This window comes from Canis lupus, chromosome 16 (genome assembly GCF_048164855.1).
Source record: "Canis lupus baileyi chromosome 16, mCanLup2.hap1, whole genome shotgun sequence".
NCBI classification, from domain to species: domain Eukaryota; kingdom Metazoa; phylum Chordata; class Mammalia; order Carnivora; family Canidae; genus Canis; species Canis lupus.
The window spans coordinates 38,134,362-38,149,249 of NC_132853.1; the positions used below are offsets into that span (position 1 = coordinate 38,134,362).

The 14,888-nt window shown below is 37.8% G+C and overlaps 1 protein-coding gene across 2 annotated transcripts in view; it reads right to left on the minus strand.

Moving 5' to 3' along the window:
- The window catches only part of MED1 (mediator complex subunit 1), a 30,151-nt gene extending 16,114 nt beyond the window's left edge, over positions 1-14,037 (minus strand). For both annotated transcript variants that reach the window (XR_012008957.1, XM_072780374.1), the window contains exons 1-10: positions 13,800-14,037; positions 11,631-11,737; positions 8,682-8,760; positions 6,441-6,495; positions 6,205-6,337; positions 5,492-5,520; positions 2,544-2,615; positions 2,012-2,086; positions 1,406-1,479; positions 348-437 (exon numbers count right to left, since the gene is read on the minus strand). Coding sequence is in view for 1 of the 2 variants with exons in the window: in XM_072780374.1 (XP_072636475.1) it covers positions 348-437; positions 1,406-1,479; positions 2,012-2,086; positions 2,544-2,615; positions 5,492-5,520; positions 6,205-6,337; positions 6,441-6,495; positions 8,682-8,760; positions 11,631-11,737; positions 13,800-13,824 (739 nt within the window). In the remaining variant the exon portion in view is untranslated. The remainder of the gene's footprint in view (positions 1-347; positions 438-1,405; positions 1,480-2,011; positions 2,087-2,543; positions 2,616-5,491; positions 5,521-6,204; positions 6,338-6,440; positions 6,496-8,681; positions 8,761-11,630; positions 11,738-13,799) is intronic.
- Positions 14,038-14,888: the final 851 nt, after the last annotated feature.

Consider the following 14,888-nt stretch of genomic DNA (forward strand, 5'->3'; position numbering starts at 1 on the left):
CTCAGATTCAAACTCTTGATAGAAACAGCAAACCTTCGGGGCAGCCTGGGTGGCTCAGTGGTTTAGCGCTGCCTTCAGCCCAGGGCCTGATTGTGAAGACCCAGGATTGAGTCCCATGTCAGGCTCCCTGCATGGAGCCTGCTTCTCCCTCTCCCTCTCTGCCTCTCTCTCTCTCATGAATAAATAAATAAAATCTTAAAAAAAAAAAAAAAAAAATGAAAAAAACAGCAAACTTTGGTAGAAAGTAGCAAATCAGGAAATACACAACCAGGCTTGGACATTCAAATTATTTTAAATATTCTTAAAACATTGAAGAAAACCTTCAATTGCTTTTCAGTCAGTCTTACCATTATTCTCATGCAAAATGATGGGAGATGTAGTCTTATCATCCAGCAGGTCAGAAGGAGAGGCATAGTACTTCAAGTTCATTAAATGACCTACGAAAAATAAAACATCACTATTTTTATCAAATAAAGAAAAACATTCCAATTTCTACAAAACTATATACGAGAAAATCGTTTCACAGATTAGAGGACTTATGCTCCAAAACAATTTATGAAATATGATGGAAGAAGAAGTACTGATTCTAGTAGCAACAATTTACTTTGCAATTTAAAAATGTAAGTGGGGGAAGGCAGGTATTAACACTTTAGAAACCATTTAAAAATACACAAGTGACTGCTAATTTTCTCCCTCTGCCTATAAATCCAAGGTAAAAAAATTAATGATTTGACCCCTTAACTAAAACAAAACATTTTTCCAGATGCCTAGATGGCTCAGTCAGTTAAGCAACTGCCTCTTGATTTCAGCTCAGCTCATGATCTTGGCTCCGTGCTCCACAGGGAGTCTGCTGAAGATTCTCTCTCTCCCTCTGCCCCTTCCCCTGCATACATGCACTGCCAGACTCGCTGGCTCACTCTCTCTCTCTCTCTCTCAAATACATAAATCTTTTTAAAAACAAAATAAGGGATCCCTGGGTGGCGCAGTGGTTTGGCGCCTGCCTTTGGCCCAGGGCGCGATCCTGGAGACCCGGGATCGAATCCCACATCGGGCTCCCTGTGCATGGAGCCTGCTTCTCCCTCTGCTTCTGTCTCTGCCTCTCTCTCTCTCTCTCTCTGTATGACTATCATAAATAAATAAATAAATTAATTAATTAATTAATTAATTAAATTAAAAAAAAAACAAAATAAATAGGGTGCCTGGGTGGCTTAGATGGTTAAGCGTCTGCCTTCAGCTCAGGTCCTGAGATCAAGCCCCACATCGGACTCCCTGCTCAGCAGGGAGTCTGCTTCTCCGTCTCCCTCTACCTGCCCCTTGCTTGCACATGTACTCTGTCTAATGAATAAAATCTTTAAAAATAAATAAAATAAAATTTTTTCTAAGTAAGCAAAGTAGGATCACATACCCCCACTTCTTGGAGTAAGATAGCCAACACTTCCATGAAGAATCTTATCCAAGGGACCAGCATTGGTTGCTTTCCTGTGAGACAAATAATCTATGTTTGCTTGTATTAAAGTCCTGAAGGTATCAGTGCACAATGTGCTAAAGAGAAGCTGTTAAAAGTCTTAGAAGTATTGTAATGACTTGTCTTGTAACTGGGCATATACCAATTGTATTTCACTTCGAAGGTAGAGATTTTTTACAAGTATAAACCAGTAATATGGTGAACAAAAATTACAACTAGACTATTATTTATCAGATGTAAGGCCAGGTTTGACAAGTTTTCCAATAAAACTGATGGAATACCAACCAACGACTCAGACACTGAGAAAATGGAATGCAATAATTTGGGAAGTAAAAGGAGATGGAGAAGATATATGATATAGATAAAATACATAAAAATATGCACCTTAAATATAATACAGAACCCTAGTAACCCTCTAGATGAAAAGCTTTAAGAACAAAGTATCCAAAAATAATAATAATAAAAAAAATAAAAATTAAAAAAAGAAAAAAGAAGAACAAAGTATCCAGAAGGCTCATATAGAATTGATACCTTAGCCAGTCTTACCAATACATAACTGCCATTTTAGATAGATCCTGTTCTAAGGATTGGAGAGCCAAGTACATTTTAGTCTTCAGTTTGCTAGAAAGTAGATGAAGAGAACAAGAGTTAAAAAGTTGAAAAATACACACATACAAAAATTAACACAGCCTAGTGGGCAATTCTGTTTGAAAGAGCCAAGCTAATTAACAGAATCCCAGGTAGGTTAAAAATAAAAATAATGAGCCAGTTCCACAACAGCTAATTTTTTTTTCAGCTTAAAAATCAATGTGTTGAAGACATCTCAAGGATTATAGTCTCATTTAGCATTATATCCATTAACATAGATATTATTTATTTAAAATACCTTCAAAAGATATAAATTGGAAGCTATAAGTTGTCAGTATAAGAAGAAATCACAAACAAGATAGGGCAAAAAAAAAAAAAAAAAAAAAACAAACAAGATAGGGCAAAAGACTTGGCAACTTTCTAAGCACAAGATGGTTTACAACTATACTGATTTTTCCAACAAAAGCAAAAAAAATTCAAAAATACTTACTTGTCCCCTGGAAGGTTATAAAGATTAACAAGACCCTTAAGGTGCTTAGAAAATTCATCAAAATTTTTTTCCCTATAAGGAGTTCAGGGGAGAGGGAAGAGAATAAAACATATAATTATTACTCAGCTTAATGCAAAGTACCAAAAATCATGGCAATATAAAACTAATTTTAATAATTTGCTTTACTCTTTTTTTCCCCCAAAGTTTTCTAGAATCAGTCAAAAGTAGCAAAAGAAAATGTTTTCCTAGGGCAGCCCCGGTGGCTCAGCAGTTTAGCGCCGCCTTCAGCCCCGGGCCTGATCCTGGAGACCTGGGATCGAGTCCCACGTTGGGCTCCCTGCATGGTGCCTACTTCTCCCACTGCCTGTGTCTCTGCCTCTCTCTCTCTCTTTCTCTCTCTTTCTGTCTCTCATGAATAAAGTAAAATAAAATAAAATAAAATAAAATAAAATAAAATAAAATAAAATAAAATAAAATAAAATAAAATAAAATAAAATAAAATAAAATAAAATAAAATAAAATAAAATAAAATAAAATAAAATAAAATAAAATAAAATAAAATAAAGAAAATGTTTTCCTTTCTCTACCCCATTTATCTGGAGAAGGTGCTCATAAGCATGATAAAAGATAGTAAAAAAGACCTAATAATTCATATACTCCAATAATTTGATCCTAAGTGATAAGACTTGGCTTAAATAAAAACACTTTGTTTTCCTCTTAATATGTAACTGAGATGACTGGATGTCATGAGGAAAATAAACTTTTGATTGGAGAGGAAATGCAAGTAAATAAATTGGGAATATAGAACACTTCCATGTATGTATATGACAATCTAAGAGCAGAGAGGAAAATGAACACTAGGAGACAGAGGGGAGACCTAGAGAAAGTAAGAGGAGTACTGTGGAGGCAAACGACAATTCTACAATGTTCCTATGACTGGACTTGCCCCAGGAAAAAGAAACTACTACCTAGACCCCTCGCTTCCTAAAACCCATTATTCAGGCTTGGATTCTTAGTCAACTGAGTTATGTGGGCTGGCTCAAGAATACAACACAACTCAACAATTCTAATTATCTTTATCTTTTTTCAAACTTAAAAAAAAATGTCTCTTGAAAGCTAAATTGCCCTAACAATGTCAGATATTTGGTCAGGCATATACTAAGCAGATATTGAACACTTACTGCCCAAAATGCCATGAAAAGAGTAAAAAGGGCAGCCCCAGTGGCCCAGTGGTTTAGCGCCGCCTTCAGCCCAGGGCGTGATCCTGGAGACCCGGGATCGAGTCCCGCGTCGGGCTCCCTGATGGAGCCTGCTTCTCCCTCTGCCTGTGTCTCTGCCTGCCTCTCTCTCTCTCTCTCTCTCTCTCTCTCAAATAAGTAAAAAAAAAAAAAAAAAAAAAAAAACAACAAACCACAAGAGCAATAGCCAAAATACCCCTTACCTTAGGATCACGATCTATACAAAGCAACTACAAATAGCATGTAAAGGCTAATATTCTTTCTGAGCTTCTCACTTCAAAGTAAGCTTACAAGTTAACTTTAAAACACCACCGGAAAAAAAAAATAAATAAATAAAAAAAAAAAAATAAAACACCACTGGTTCGTAAATTGGTGGTCTCCTACTCTAGATTAGAACCAGAAATACTGGCTTTCTGGACTATTCTAGCAACACACTTTTGCTAGACTTAATTGATTCAATTAAGTCATAAAAAATGCTATTTTCATATTGCATTGCAGTTTTTAAAAGGTGGTTCAAATTTGGTGCTTTTGGTTATGAATACATTAAAATGATCACTGCAAAGTCTGAGTATAAAACTTTCCTCAATATTAACATCTTAAGACACTTCCATGAAGTATCTGAGAACTTTGCTATATTTAAGACATAAAATTAATGTAATGACTTTCTCAAAATCCCAGAAAGTAAATTTTCACTCAATTTAAAAGGAAAGGATAATCCAGAGGGAAATGCCATCAACTGCTAAGAAACTTTTTAAGTCTAGCATTTTTACTATGATGGGAGTTTATTACATAAATACTTTAAATGTAAAACAATTTTTCTCAAAGCGAATAAAAGTTCTTTCCATGTATAGACTCAAGTTTCTCAACCCTTAGCTGATTTAATAATTAAGTTCTATTTATTTTTGTTGCACACAGAATTCTTGAAGCTAGGTCAGTAGTTTTCAACCAGGAATGATTTTGCCCTCCAGGGAAAATGTGATGATATCTAGAGATATTTTTGATTGTCATGGGTCAGGAAATACTGACTAGTGGCGAGAGATCAAGGATGCAGTTAAACATCCTACAGTGCACAGGGCAGCCCCCTAGAGCAAAGGATTTTCCAATCCAAACTGTCAATACTACTAAGATTGAGAAATCCTGGGATAGATGGAGTAGGTTAAAAAGCCAAGCTAAGTCAATTCTGAAAGTGAACAAATACAGATGCTGAAAATCCTGATCCAAAAAAAATATGTTCCTCAGAAGAGTAACTTTTTTTTTTTAATGATTTTATTTATTTATTCATGAGATACAGAAGCAGAGATACAGGCAGAGGGACAAGCAGGCTCCCCGCAGAGAGCCTGATGCGGAACTCAATCCTAGGACCCCAGGACATGACTTGAGCCAAAAACAGCCACTCAGCCACTAAGCCACTCAGGCGTCCTCAGGAGAGTAACTTCTGACCAACCTCAAGACTGACTTATAGGGGTGTCTGGGTGGCCCAGTCAGCTAATCGTCTGCCTTCGGCTCAGGTCGTGATCTCAGGGTCCTGGAATCAAGCCCCACATCAGGCTCCCCATTTAGTGGGGAGCCCACTTCTCCCTCTGCCAATCCCCCTACTTGTGCTGTCAAGTAAATAAATAAAATCTTAAAAAAAAAAAAACGAAAAAAACACAAGCCTAGCTACAAAGAATTATGTGCCAGTATCAGGGTATATAAATGTCATTTGCTTACCTTAGCTGCTGTACAAGTTCTGGACAGCTCTGAAATTAAAGAAATCACATTAAAACTTTAAACTACTTTAAGGCCTCTGAAAACATCAAAAATTTTTCTCTTTTGTTAAGAGCATATGCTTTATAACAAAAACATTAAAACTACAAAAAATCCTTACATTAAAATATCAAAAAGCATCTTCTTCCTACTTAATAAACCATAGGGTTGAGGTGGGAAATTAAATCTCAAAATATATGAAATAATTTATAAAGGAATCAACTTTCAGGAGCTTGTTTGAAACATTAGGACCTCTCTTTAAGTCCATATTCAATTGTCTGTTTACAAATATTAAATGTTCATCAGGATTTTTCAGAGACGTTAGCTATGTATAAGATTATCTGTCCTTGATTATTAGCTCTTTGAGGATAGGAACTTTAAGTTATTTATTTCTGTATCCCCAGCACCTATTGTTCAATTGCGGCTCATGTTTGTTGATATGAAATGGAAAGTGTTCCTCTAGTGTCTCCACTTGTCGAAGCCTTTGGATGATGTCAGAGATGGACCCATGTTATTCTAAATTCTAGAGCTACTGATAGTATAGCCCATCACATCATCTCTACAGTGGCTCATGAAAAAACCTAAACCCAAGCTATTTCAAACCCCAACAATTCATTTTAAAATTAATGTCCCTAAGTAAACCCCACAGATTCCAGTGAAATATCAACAACACATACCACAGGATTCTCCCCATGGTGAGCCACTTTTACATCACAAAGCTGTCCTGCAGGATCTAACTGCACTTCCACATAGAACATATCTGACGTGATGTAACATTCAGTGCCACTGGCACTGAGATGAGAGCCCAGTCTAGCAGGAACAAATCAAAACAAAAATTAATAGAAGACACATAAATAAAGCCACCCAAAGTCAACACTAAGTTAAATACTTCTGCCTGTGATAGACTACTTACCCATTCTGTCTTGCTATAGACTCCAAGCGGTCAGTCATTGCTGGTAAAGATGTTACTAGGAAAGGGTAAAAAAAAAAAAAAAAGAGAAAGAAAAAAAGAAAAAAGAAAAGAAAAGAAAAGAAAAGAAAAGAAAAGAAAAGAAAAGAAAAAAAGAAAAAGAAAAAAGAAAGAAATCACAAAACGCTCCAAACACTTAAATTTTATTCTTCAAAGACTGAAATATCCGAAAGAGTATATCCATCCTTCCAAGTCATTACATTCAATAGTTCAAATGCTTGTTAATTTGAACAAGTTCATTAGTAAGACTTAGTTGTGACCTAGGCAGTAGTAAGGGTCCAAAAAAAGATATATTTAGGGGTGGGGCACCTGGCTGGCTCAGTTAGTAGAGCATGCAACTCTTGATTTTGGGGTCATGAGTTGGAACCTCATGTTGAGGGGAAGGGGCCTTACTTTAAAAATCTATTTTTAAAAATTGTTGGACCTTTCTCCTCTTCCTTTTGCGTTGCTCAATTAGGACAAGTTATCTTTAACTTCAAAAAGACACCTGTATCTGCTAATGCTAGAATAAAGAAGATTAATATCAAAACCAAACCAACATAAAAACAAATATTCAATATTCACAGCAGCATTATTATTTCTAAAGGTGAAAACAAACCAAATGTCCATTCATGGGTGAATGTAGAAATAAAATGTGGTACATACAATTATTTAGCTTTTTTAAAAAAGGAAATCCAGATACATGCTACAACATAGATAAACCCTGAAGACAGTAGGCTATGTGAAAAGCTAGTCACAAAAGGACAGATACTATTTGATTCCACTTATATGAAGTATCTGGAGTAGACAAATTCTTACAGACAGAAAGCAGAATGATGGTTACCAGCAGTTGAGGAGAGGGAGAAAGAAGTTATTGTTTAGTAAGTACAGAGCTTCAGCTTAGAAAGATGAAAAGGTTCTGAAGATGGATAGTGGTGGTGATGGTTACACAACAATGCGATGGACTTAACGCCACAATTTTTTTAAAAAGTACCATCCTCTGTCTCTACATATTTCCAGATTGGGAAGGGCTACCAGAGTTTTTCAATATGCAGACTCTATGTTGAGTTGGAAGAAGCAAAAGTAGGATCTTCTACATTTTGATGAACTAAACAAGGATTCTTAACCATAGAGAAGAAAATGTTAGGAGGGGCCATGAAGGTTGTAGGAGCCCACTCTCAAACTTGAGATCTCAAAGGACACCCAAGGGAGAAAAAAAAAAACAGTATTCAACTGAATGAGGCTCCTTTGTGATAGATCAGAGTCAAATCTGTTTTTACTTTCATTCTCCCACAAAACACACAAAACTAGTCATTATAAGCATGGATATTCAAACTCATGATTTAAATGTTATTTGCTTTCCTGACCTGAAAACACTGTCCATAAACAATGTAAAAATCTTTTATTAAAGTTAAAATGTCGATCTTCTCATTACAAGTTCATTAGAAGAGAACATATGAAGGAAAAAAAAGAACTTTCCCTTGCTAACTTATGGTTGGTTACCTTCCATCAATTATCTTTTGAATTTCTCACAGCCTCCAAAATAGATAAAAAATATATGTTTCGGGGATCCCTGGGTGGCTCAGCGGTTTAGCACCTGCCTTTGGCCCAGGGCGTGATCCTGGAGTCCTGGGATCGGGTCCCGCATCGGGCTCCTGGCATGGAGCCTGCCTCTCCTTCTGCCTGTGTGTGTGTGTGTGTGTGTGTGCGTCTCTATCATAAATAAATAAATCATATATATGTATATATATACACACACACACACACACACATATACATATATATATGTATGTATGTTTCGGGGATCCCCGAGTGGCTCAGCAGTTTAGCACGTGCCTTCAGCCCAGGACATGATCCTGGAGTCCTGGGATCAAGTCCCGCATCGGGCTCCCTGCATGAAGCCTGCTTCTCCCTCTGCCTATGTCTCTGCCTCTCTCTCTCTCTCTCTCTCTCTCTCTGTCTCTCATGAATGAATAAGTAAAATCTTAAAAAATAAATAAATATATAAATAAATATATATATTACATATATATATATGTTTCAAGAGTTCAGGTAGGAACTCATCTCAACTCCATAGTAAAAGCAAAAGCATGCCTTGAATAGAAAGTTGATCTATCCCAATTTACATTACTTATGTAAGTATAAAACAGTCTTTTTAAAAAATTGGGCATTCTAAAAAAGCATATTTTAAACATGTTTACAAACCTTTGAGAGCTTTCTGCAAAGTCTCCAAACAGCTGACCAAATGTTGGTGCCCTCCAGAACTCATCACAACTCTCTTCTCCTGTATTAAGTAGGAAAACATAAGGTAAAACTGACCAAGCCAACAGTGTTTCAAGTAAAGGTACTTATTCTAGTAGCACTATTTCAGGATAATCTACACACTACATGCTATAGTCTGTATACTCTATATTCTCTATATACTCTAGATAATCTATAGACGCCTGTTACTCTGTCCATTCAGCCACAGGAGGAAAAGTTCATAAACATGGATACATCTATATCCATATACATGAAGATAGAAAAAGGTATGCCCTAATCTTATTTTAATTAGGAAGATCAAGTACAATAAATAAGATCAGCCTCCTGCATCCTAAGTTTAGTCAGTTAAATGAGGAGGCTCAGGTGATTTGGCAGTTCCCAAATCTAACAAGGTGATTCGCATGTAATCTAAGAAATAAAATCAAGCTTAGTAAAATAAGATTGACTCTAAGAGGGCAGCCGCGGTGGCACAGCAGTTTAGCGCCGCCTGCAGCCCAGGGCATGATCCTGGAGACCCAGGATTGAGTCCCGTATAGGGCTCCCTGCATGGAGCCTGCTTCTCCCTCTGCCTGTGTCTCTGCCCCTCTCTCTCTGTCTCTGTCTCTATGAATAAATAAATAAAATCTTTAAAAAAAAAAAAAAAAAAAAAGATTGACTCTAAGAAACAAAGTGTAGTCCAGAAAAAGGGACTCCCAAAGAACAAAAGATTTAACATAGTTTTTTTTTTCTTTTTTTTTTTCTAATTTTTATTTATTAATGACAGTCACACAGAGAGAGAGAGAGAATGGGGCAGAGACATAGGCAGAGGGAGAAGCAGGCTCCATGCACCGGGAGCCCGACGTGGGATTCGATCCCGGGTCTCCAGGATTGCGCCCTGGGCCAAAGGCAGCCGCTAAACCGCTGCGCCACCCAGGGATCCCTGACATAGTTTTTCTAACCCTATCCAAAGAAGTTTCTCTCTCCAAAGGATTCCATTTCCTAGAAGTGTGAATAGTTTTAAGATACAAGGATAGCTTTTCAGGCTTTTCCATGGCCTAAATCCATCTCTCTTTGTTTTAATTCCACCTCACAAAACAAACATCTGATTAATTAATAATCTGGGTTCCCTTGTACCTTGAATAGATAAGGGGTTGCTCTGAACAGTGGATACCAATATTTTGGTAAGTGGAAAGATAAACTCTCTGTGGTAAATTAATAAATTGGCAGTCTGATTTACATTTTAATCTACTGAGATTTTGTTACTATTGCAGTTGTTGAAAATTCTTATAAGTCTTAATATATTAATAAAATTAGGTTTCTGATTCTGCAAAGTGAGAAGTAGACAGTGGAAGCTATGGTAACCAAACCAAGACTCCGGTTCCCCATGAGAGGGTCTTAGTAGCCACCTGGAATTTTTCTATCTCACAATGTCTCTTTAATGACAATATCATTTACAGAACAAATTTCAAATTAGAATATGGTTACTCTGTAACGTAAAATGAAAACCTCTGAATCCCCAAACTGCAAAAATTGCCTTTTATTAAGACATTAAACAAAACAATACAAAACAAAACCCCACATTCTATGTATGTAATCCTCAGCCAGAAGACATTCACACATTTGTCAAATTTGCAGTTACAGAAATCTTTTAGCAACACACAATTTAATATGCATTATCTCACTTGATTCTTACAACAAAACTAGTGGAAAAGTAAACTGATACTCTGTGCCTCTGCATTCCAGATGAGGAAACTCAGAGTCAATAATTTGTCCAAAGTAAGTCTTTTGATAGCAAATTTAGTTCTTTTACTAGGGCTATACAGATATGATCATTTTATTATTTTTATTTTTTTTTAGATATGATCAGTTTTAACACTAATAAATCTACTAAACCGAACTTACTCTGTACTCAAAGTAAGATTTGGTGGGGAGGAGTGGAACTTTCATTGAAATATAAATAACATATACAAAAAAGGTATATGGCTCTTAAGTGAAAAGATCTATGAATTATCACAAAGTGAACACACCCATATAACACTGCCCAGGTCAAATCATTGAAGTTAAATTTTCCTGCATCATTTGACTACCACTGGAATCATGGATGAACTTTAAATAGCCAGTTCCTATGCCCTGTCTTCACTTAAGGGCTCCTGATACTGGCAAATGATTCAAAAAACAGTACTATAGAGGAAAAGGTAGACAGAGTGAACAGGTGAAGCTAATTAAGAATCAATCACAAACTCCAGGGAGGCCTGTGTGAGGCAGTCAGTTTAGCATCCAACTCTTCGTTTTGGCTCAGGCCGTGATCTCAGCCCAAGCACAGAGCCTGCTTGAGTCCTTCTCCCTCTCCCTCTGCCCCTCCCCCCTGCACTCATGCTCTCTTGAGCTCTCTAAAATAAATAAATATTTAAAAAAAATCAATTGTGGGATCCCAGGGTGGCTCAGCAGTTTGGCGCCTACCTTCGGCCCAGGGCGTGATCCTGGAGGCCCGGGCTCCCTGCATGGAGCCTGCTTCTCCTTCTGTCTATGTCTCTGCCTCTCTCTCTCTCTCTCTCTCTCTCATGAAAAATAAATAAAATCTTAAAAAAAAAAAATCAATTGCAAACTCTAGTAGAAGTATATATACAATGAAAATACTATTTCGTTAGAATCAAGTGGCTTGAGGTGCCTGGGTGGCTCAGTTGGTCTGACTCTTGATTTCGGCTCAGGTCATGATCTCAGGGTCCTTTAAGAGTCTCTCTTTCCTTCTCCCTCTGACCGACCCCCCAACCTACTCCCTGCCCACCTCTCTCTCTTTCAAAAAAGCTGAGGAGATACCCTATAATAACTAGTTTGAAAAAAATTTACACAGGGAGCTTAGCTTATTAAATAATTATCTAAGCATAACACTTTATCCATTACATTAATCCTCACCATGACTTGACGCACAAGCTTAATGGTTTCACTCCAAGGTCTATTTTGGTTAAATTTTGCATGGAGCCGTTCCAAGAGAGAACTCATCTTACTCAGCTTCTCCGATTCTACGATATAAATCAGAAAACATTATTAGAAACTTTCCTTTCCAGACCTTCCACAATCTTTCTTGCAAAAAGAAACTCCCACACTTCAACCTGGTAAGAACTCAGTTGAAATATTTTTCAATACCATTTACTTCAAAACATACAAATTATTTACTTTTAATAACAAAATGACACAGAAATTGGGTTCTAAACTAATGAGCACCACAGAACATAACTGATTTCTATCCAGTCTTTTAATGAAAACCAAAAAAAGAACCACCTCTAACCATGTTTTGGGGTCAAGACTACAAGACTGTTTTGGGGTTAGTGACAAAATCATTTCATGATATGCATGAATCCCTTGCATGATATATGAAAAGCATACATTTGAACATGGCCTTACTTTGGTTAGTTGGTTTTCAATGTGAAATGCAGACTTTGATGTAATTCTAAGAGAACAATACAGAAGTATTATCAAGAAAATAGGCTGTATTTGCCATTTTCATTTTTCCTGTTTGAATTCAAACTAAAACTATATGGATAGGAAATATGTCAATGACTAAAGGATGAGCTTCTAGCAGAGCTAAGAGAAAGGTGAAAAAGTCCTCAGTTTCCTGGGCTATGAGTGAACAAAGATCTTATGCTCTCCAGCCTTCCTAATTTTTATTACTGAATTATAATTTTTATTTTTGAATTTTTGTTATTTTACTACTGAACTATAGCTTTATTTCTATTAAATTTTTTACTTTTGAAATATAGGTGATCCTTCCTCTAATTCTTACACTTCTTAGGACCTGTTCTAGAGACCACTGGCAATGCAAAAACTCAATACACCTGAGATGGTATCTGTGAAGGGGTGTGCGTAAGTTAACGTGGAAATAACCATCACAGAAAGCAAAATGAGATATGCTGTTAAAAACAGACACATTACAATTGAAACACAAAAAAGGAAAATCTCATTATTAGTTGTGGGGAGATTACAGAAAAGGTGACAGTTGATATTGGCATTGAAAGATAAATAATCTCAGCAATCAGAGTTAACGCAGTGACATTTTCTAAATCAAGATTCAAATTCCTTCCTCCAATGTCCTCATCTTCTGGAAAACCGGTTTGGGGACTGTTTCAGCCAGCTTACAGTTCTGGACACATTGTTGGCAATTCCCACTTTCAAGACTCATTCACACATGATTTTATGTGCTGGGGATATAGAAATGAGCAAACTAGACAAAATTCCTGCCTCATCAAGTTTCCATTTTACATTCACCAATCCTCTGCACCCAAGGAGTATACCTTTTTTCTTCCTCTCCTTTAAAATACTCCCCTCCCTTTTCCTTGAGAAGCCTGATGATAAATACTTTACACGAATGATCAAACACTTTTTGTGCCAGGTACTACACAACGATGCGTAAGACAAGGTGCTCAAAGTGGAGAAGATGGGTAAACATAATACAGTGATCCTTATTAACAAAACTATATCCAAAATGCTAAGGAAGCATTTAAGAGTGTAGGACTTTAGAGAATCTAAGTAAGGTTCCACAGAAAAGTTGTTTTTCAGCAGTTGTGAGTTAGTCCAGCCATTGAAAGGATGAAATTCAACGCATTTCATAAACATACAATAGTGTAAGTCTGGACATTGTAACGTTCCATGGAACTACTAGCTTTTAAAATCATAAGGTCCTAATCATTTCATTCACGCCAAAACATTCTCCGATATTTGACACACAGCTCTGTATTTTTTTAATGTCATTATTCAGATATCTCTTCTGAAACGAGGTGTAAGCAGGTTTTAGATTCACTCGCCTGGTCTTCCATCAACTTTAGGCTAAAAACGTTCCGAGGCCCAAGTGATTGTCCCTAGCTATGCAGGAAACCTTCATAGAAGTTGAGAGCCCCCATCACCCGAGACTCAGATCCTTGCATCACCAACGAAGGCACAGTCAGAAGCTATCCCGCCTCCTGGACTCCACGACCTCAGGAGCGTTGCCCCTGCAGAGGCATCGGGCCACCCCCACCCCAGCTCCTCTCACAGATTGGCTCCCCCAAGCTGCGTCCCGCCCCCTGCATTCCCCCTCAAGTCACTCACCCTCGGTTTCCCCCTGAGCCTTCATCCTGACGGTGGGGAGGTCCTGAGTCCTACACAAGAGGATAAACCCTTCCCCACCACTAACGAGGGAACCAAGTTGGTTCGGGCTCCCGGGAGGCAGGGGAACAACCGTCCCCACTCTTCCCGGGAAGGCTCAGTCTGAAGTCCCCGGCGGCAAGAAGAGAAGGGCGCTCCCGGCCGCCGCCATCTTCCCAACGGAACTTCCCAAATATCGCGAGATTAACCGTGATCCTGCGAGAGATAGGAAAAAGGCTGGGCACCAAAATATCGCGAAAAATAGTGAATGCAGTGCTTCTCGCGAGATTCTTCTAATCACGCCTTCCCTTAGCTTTCGGTCACCTGAAGGTTTACTTACTGCTCTCGAGTACCGTGTTTGCCGTCTGCTGGCGCTCAACCTCGCTTCCAAGTGGCAAAGGAGTTCGTAAATTAAAATCCTGGGATCTCTTTACTGACTAGCATTTCAAAGAATATAGGTACCAGAAATATTTTGTTGAAGATAATACGCTGGGCAGCCCGGGTGGCTCAGCGGTTTAGCGCCGTCTTCAGCCCGGGGCATGATCCTGGAGACCTGGGATCGAGTCCCATGTCGGGCTCCCTGCATGGAGCCGACTTCTCCCTCTGCCTGTGTCTCTGTCTCTGTCTCTCTCTCTCTCTCTCTCTGTCTCTCGTGAATAAATAAAATAAAATAATATAAAATAAAAGATAATACAAAAAAAAAAAAGATAATACGCTTTATTGAGATACTAGGTGGAAACATGAAAATGGTATTGGGTCTTTGTAACACAGCGTTCCAAGCCAGCCCAATTCACTTAATTCCCATTTCCCAATTTTTTCCTCAAATTTCAGAAATATTTCTCACGCAATAACGGTTTTTTGGTTTTGGGGTTTTTTGTTTTTTGTTTTTTAAGATCTGGGAGGTTTTAAATTAAGGTAAACTTGTAGCAGTCAGAGCATGGGATGCTTTTAATTATATACTAAGGTGTATGACTACTAGTGTTCCTATCTGGTAATCATAGTAAAACAAGCAGTTTAGCTTGTACTCCACAATACAAAGAATGCGCAGTCCTG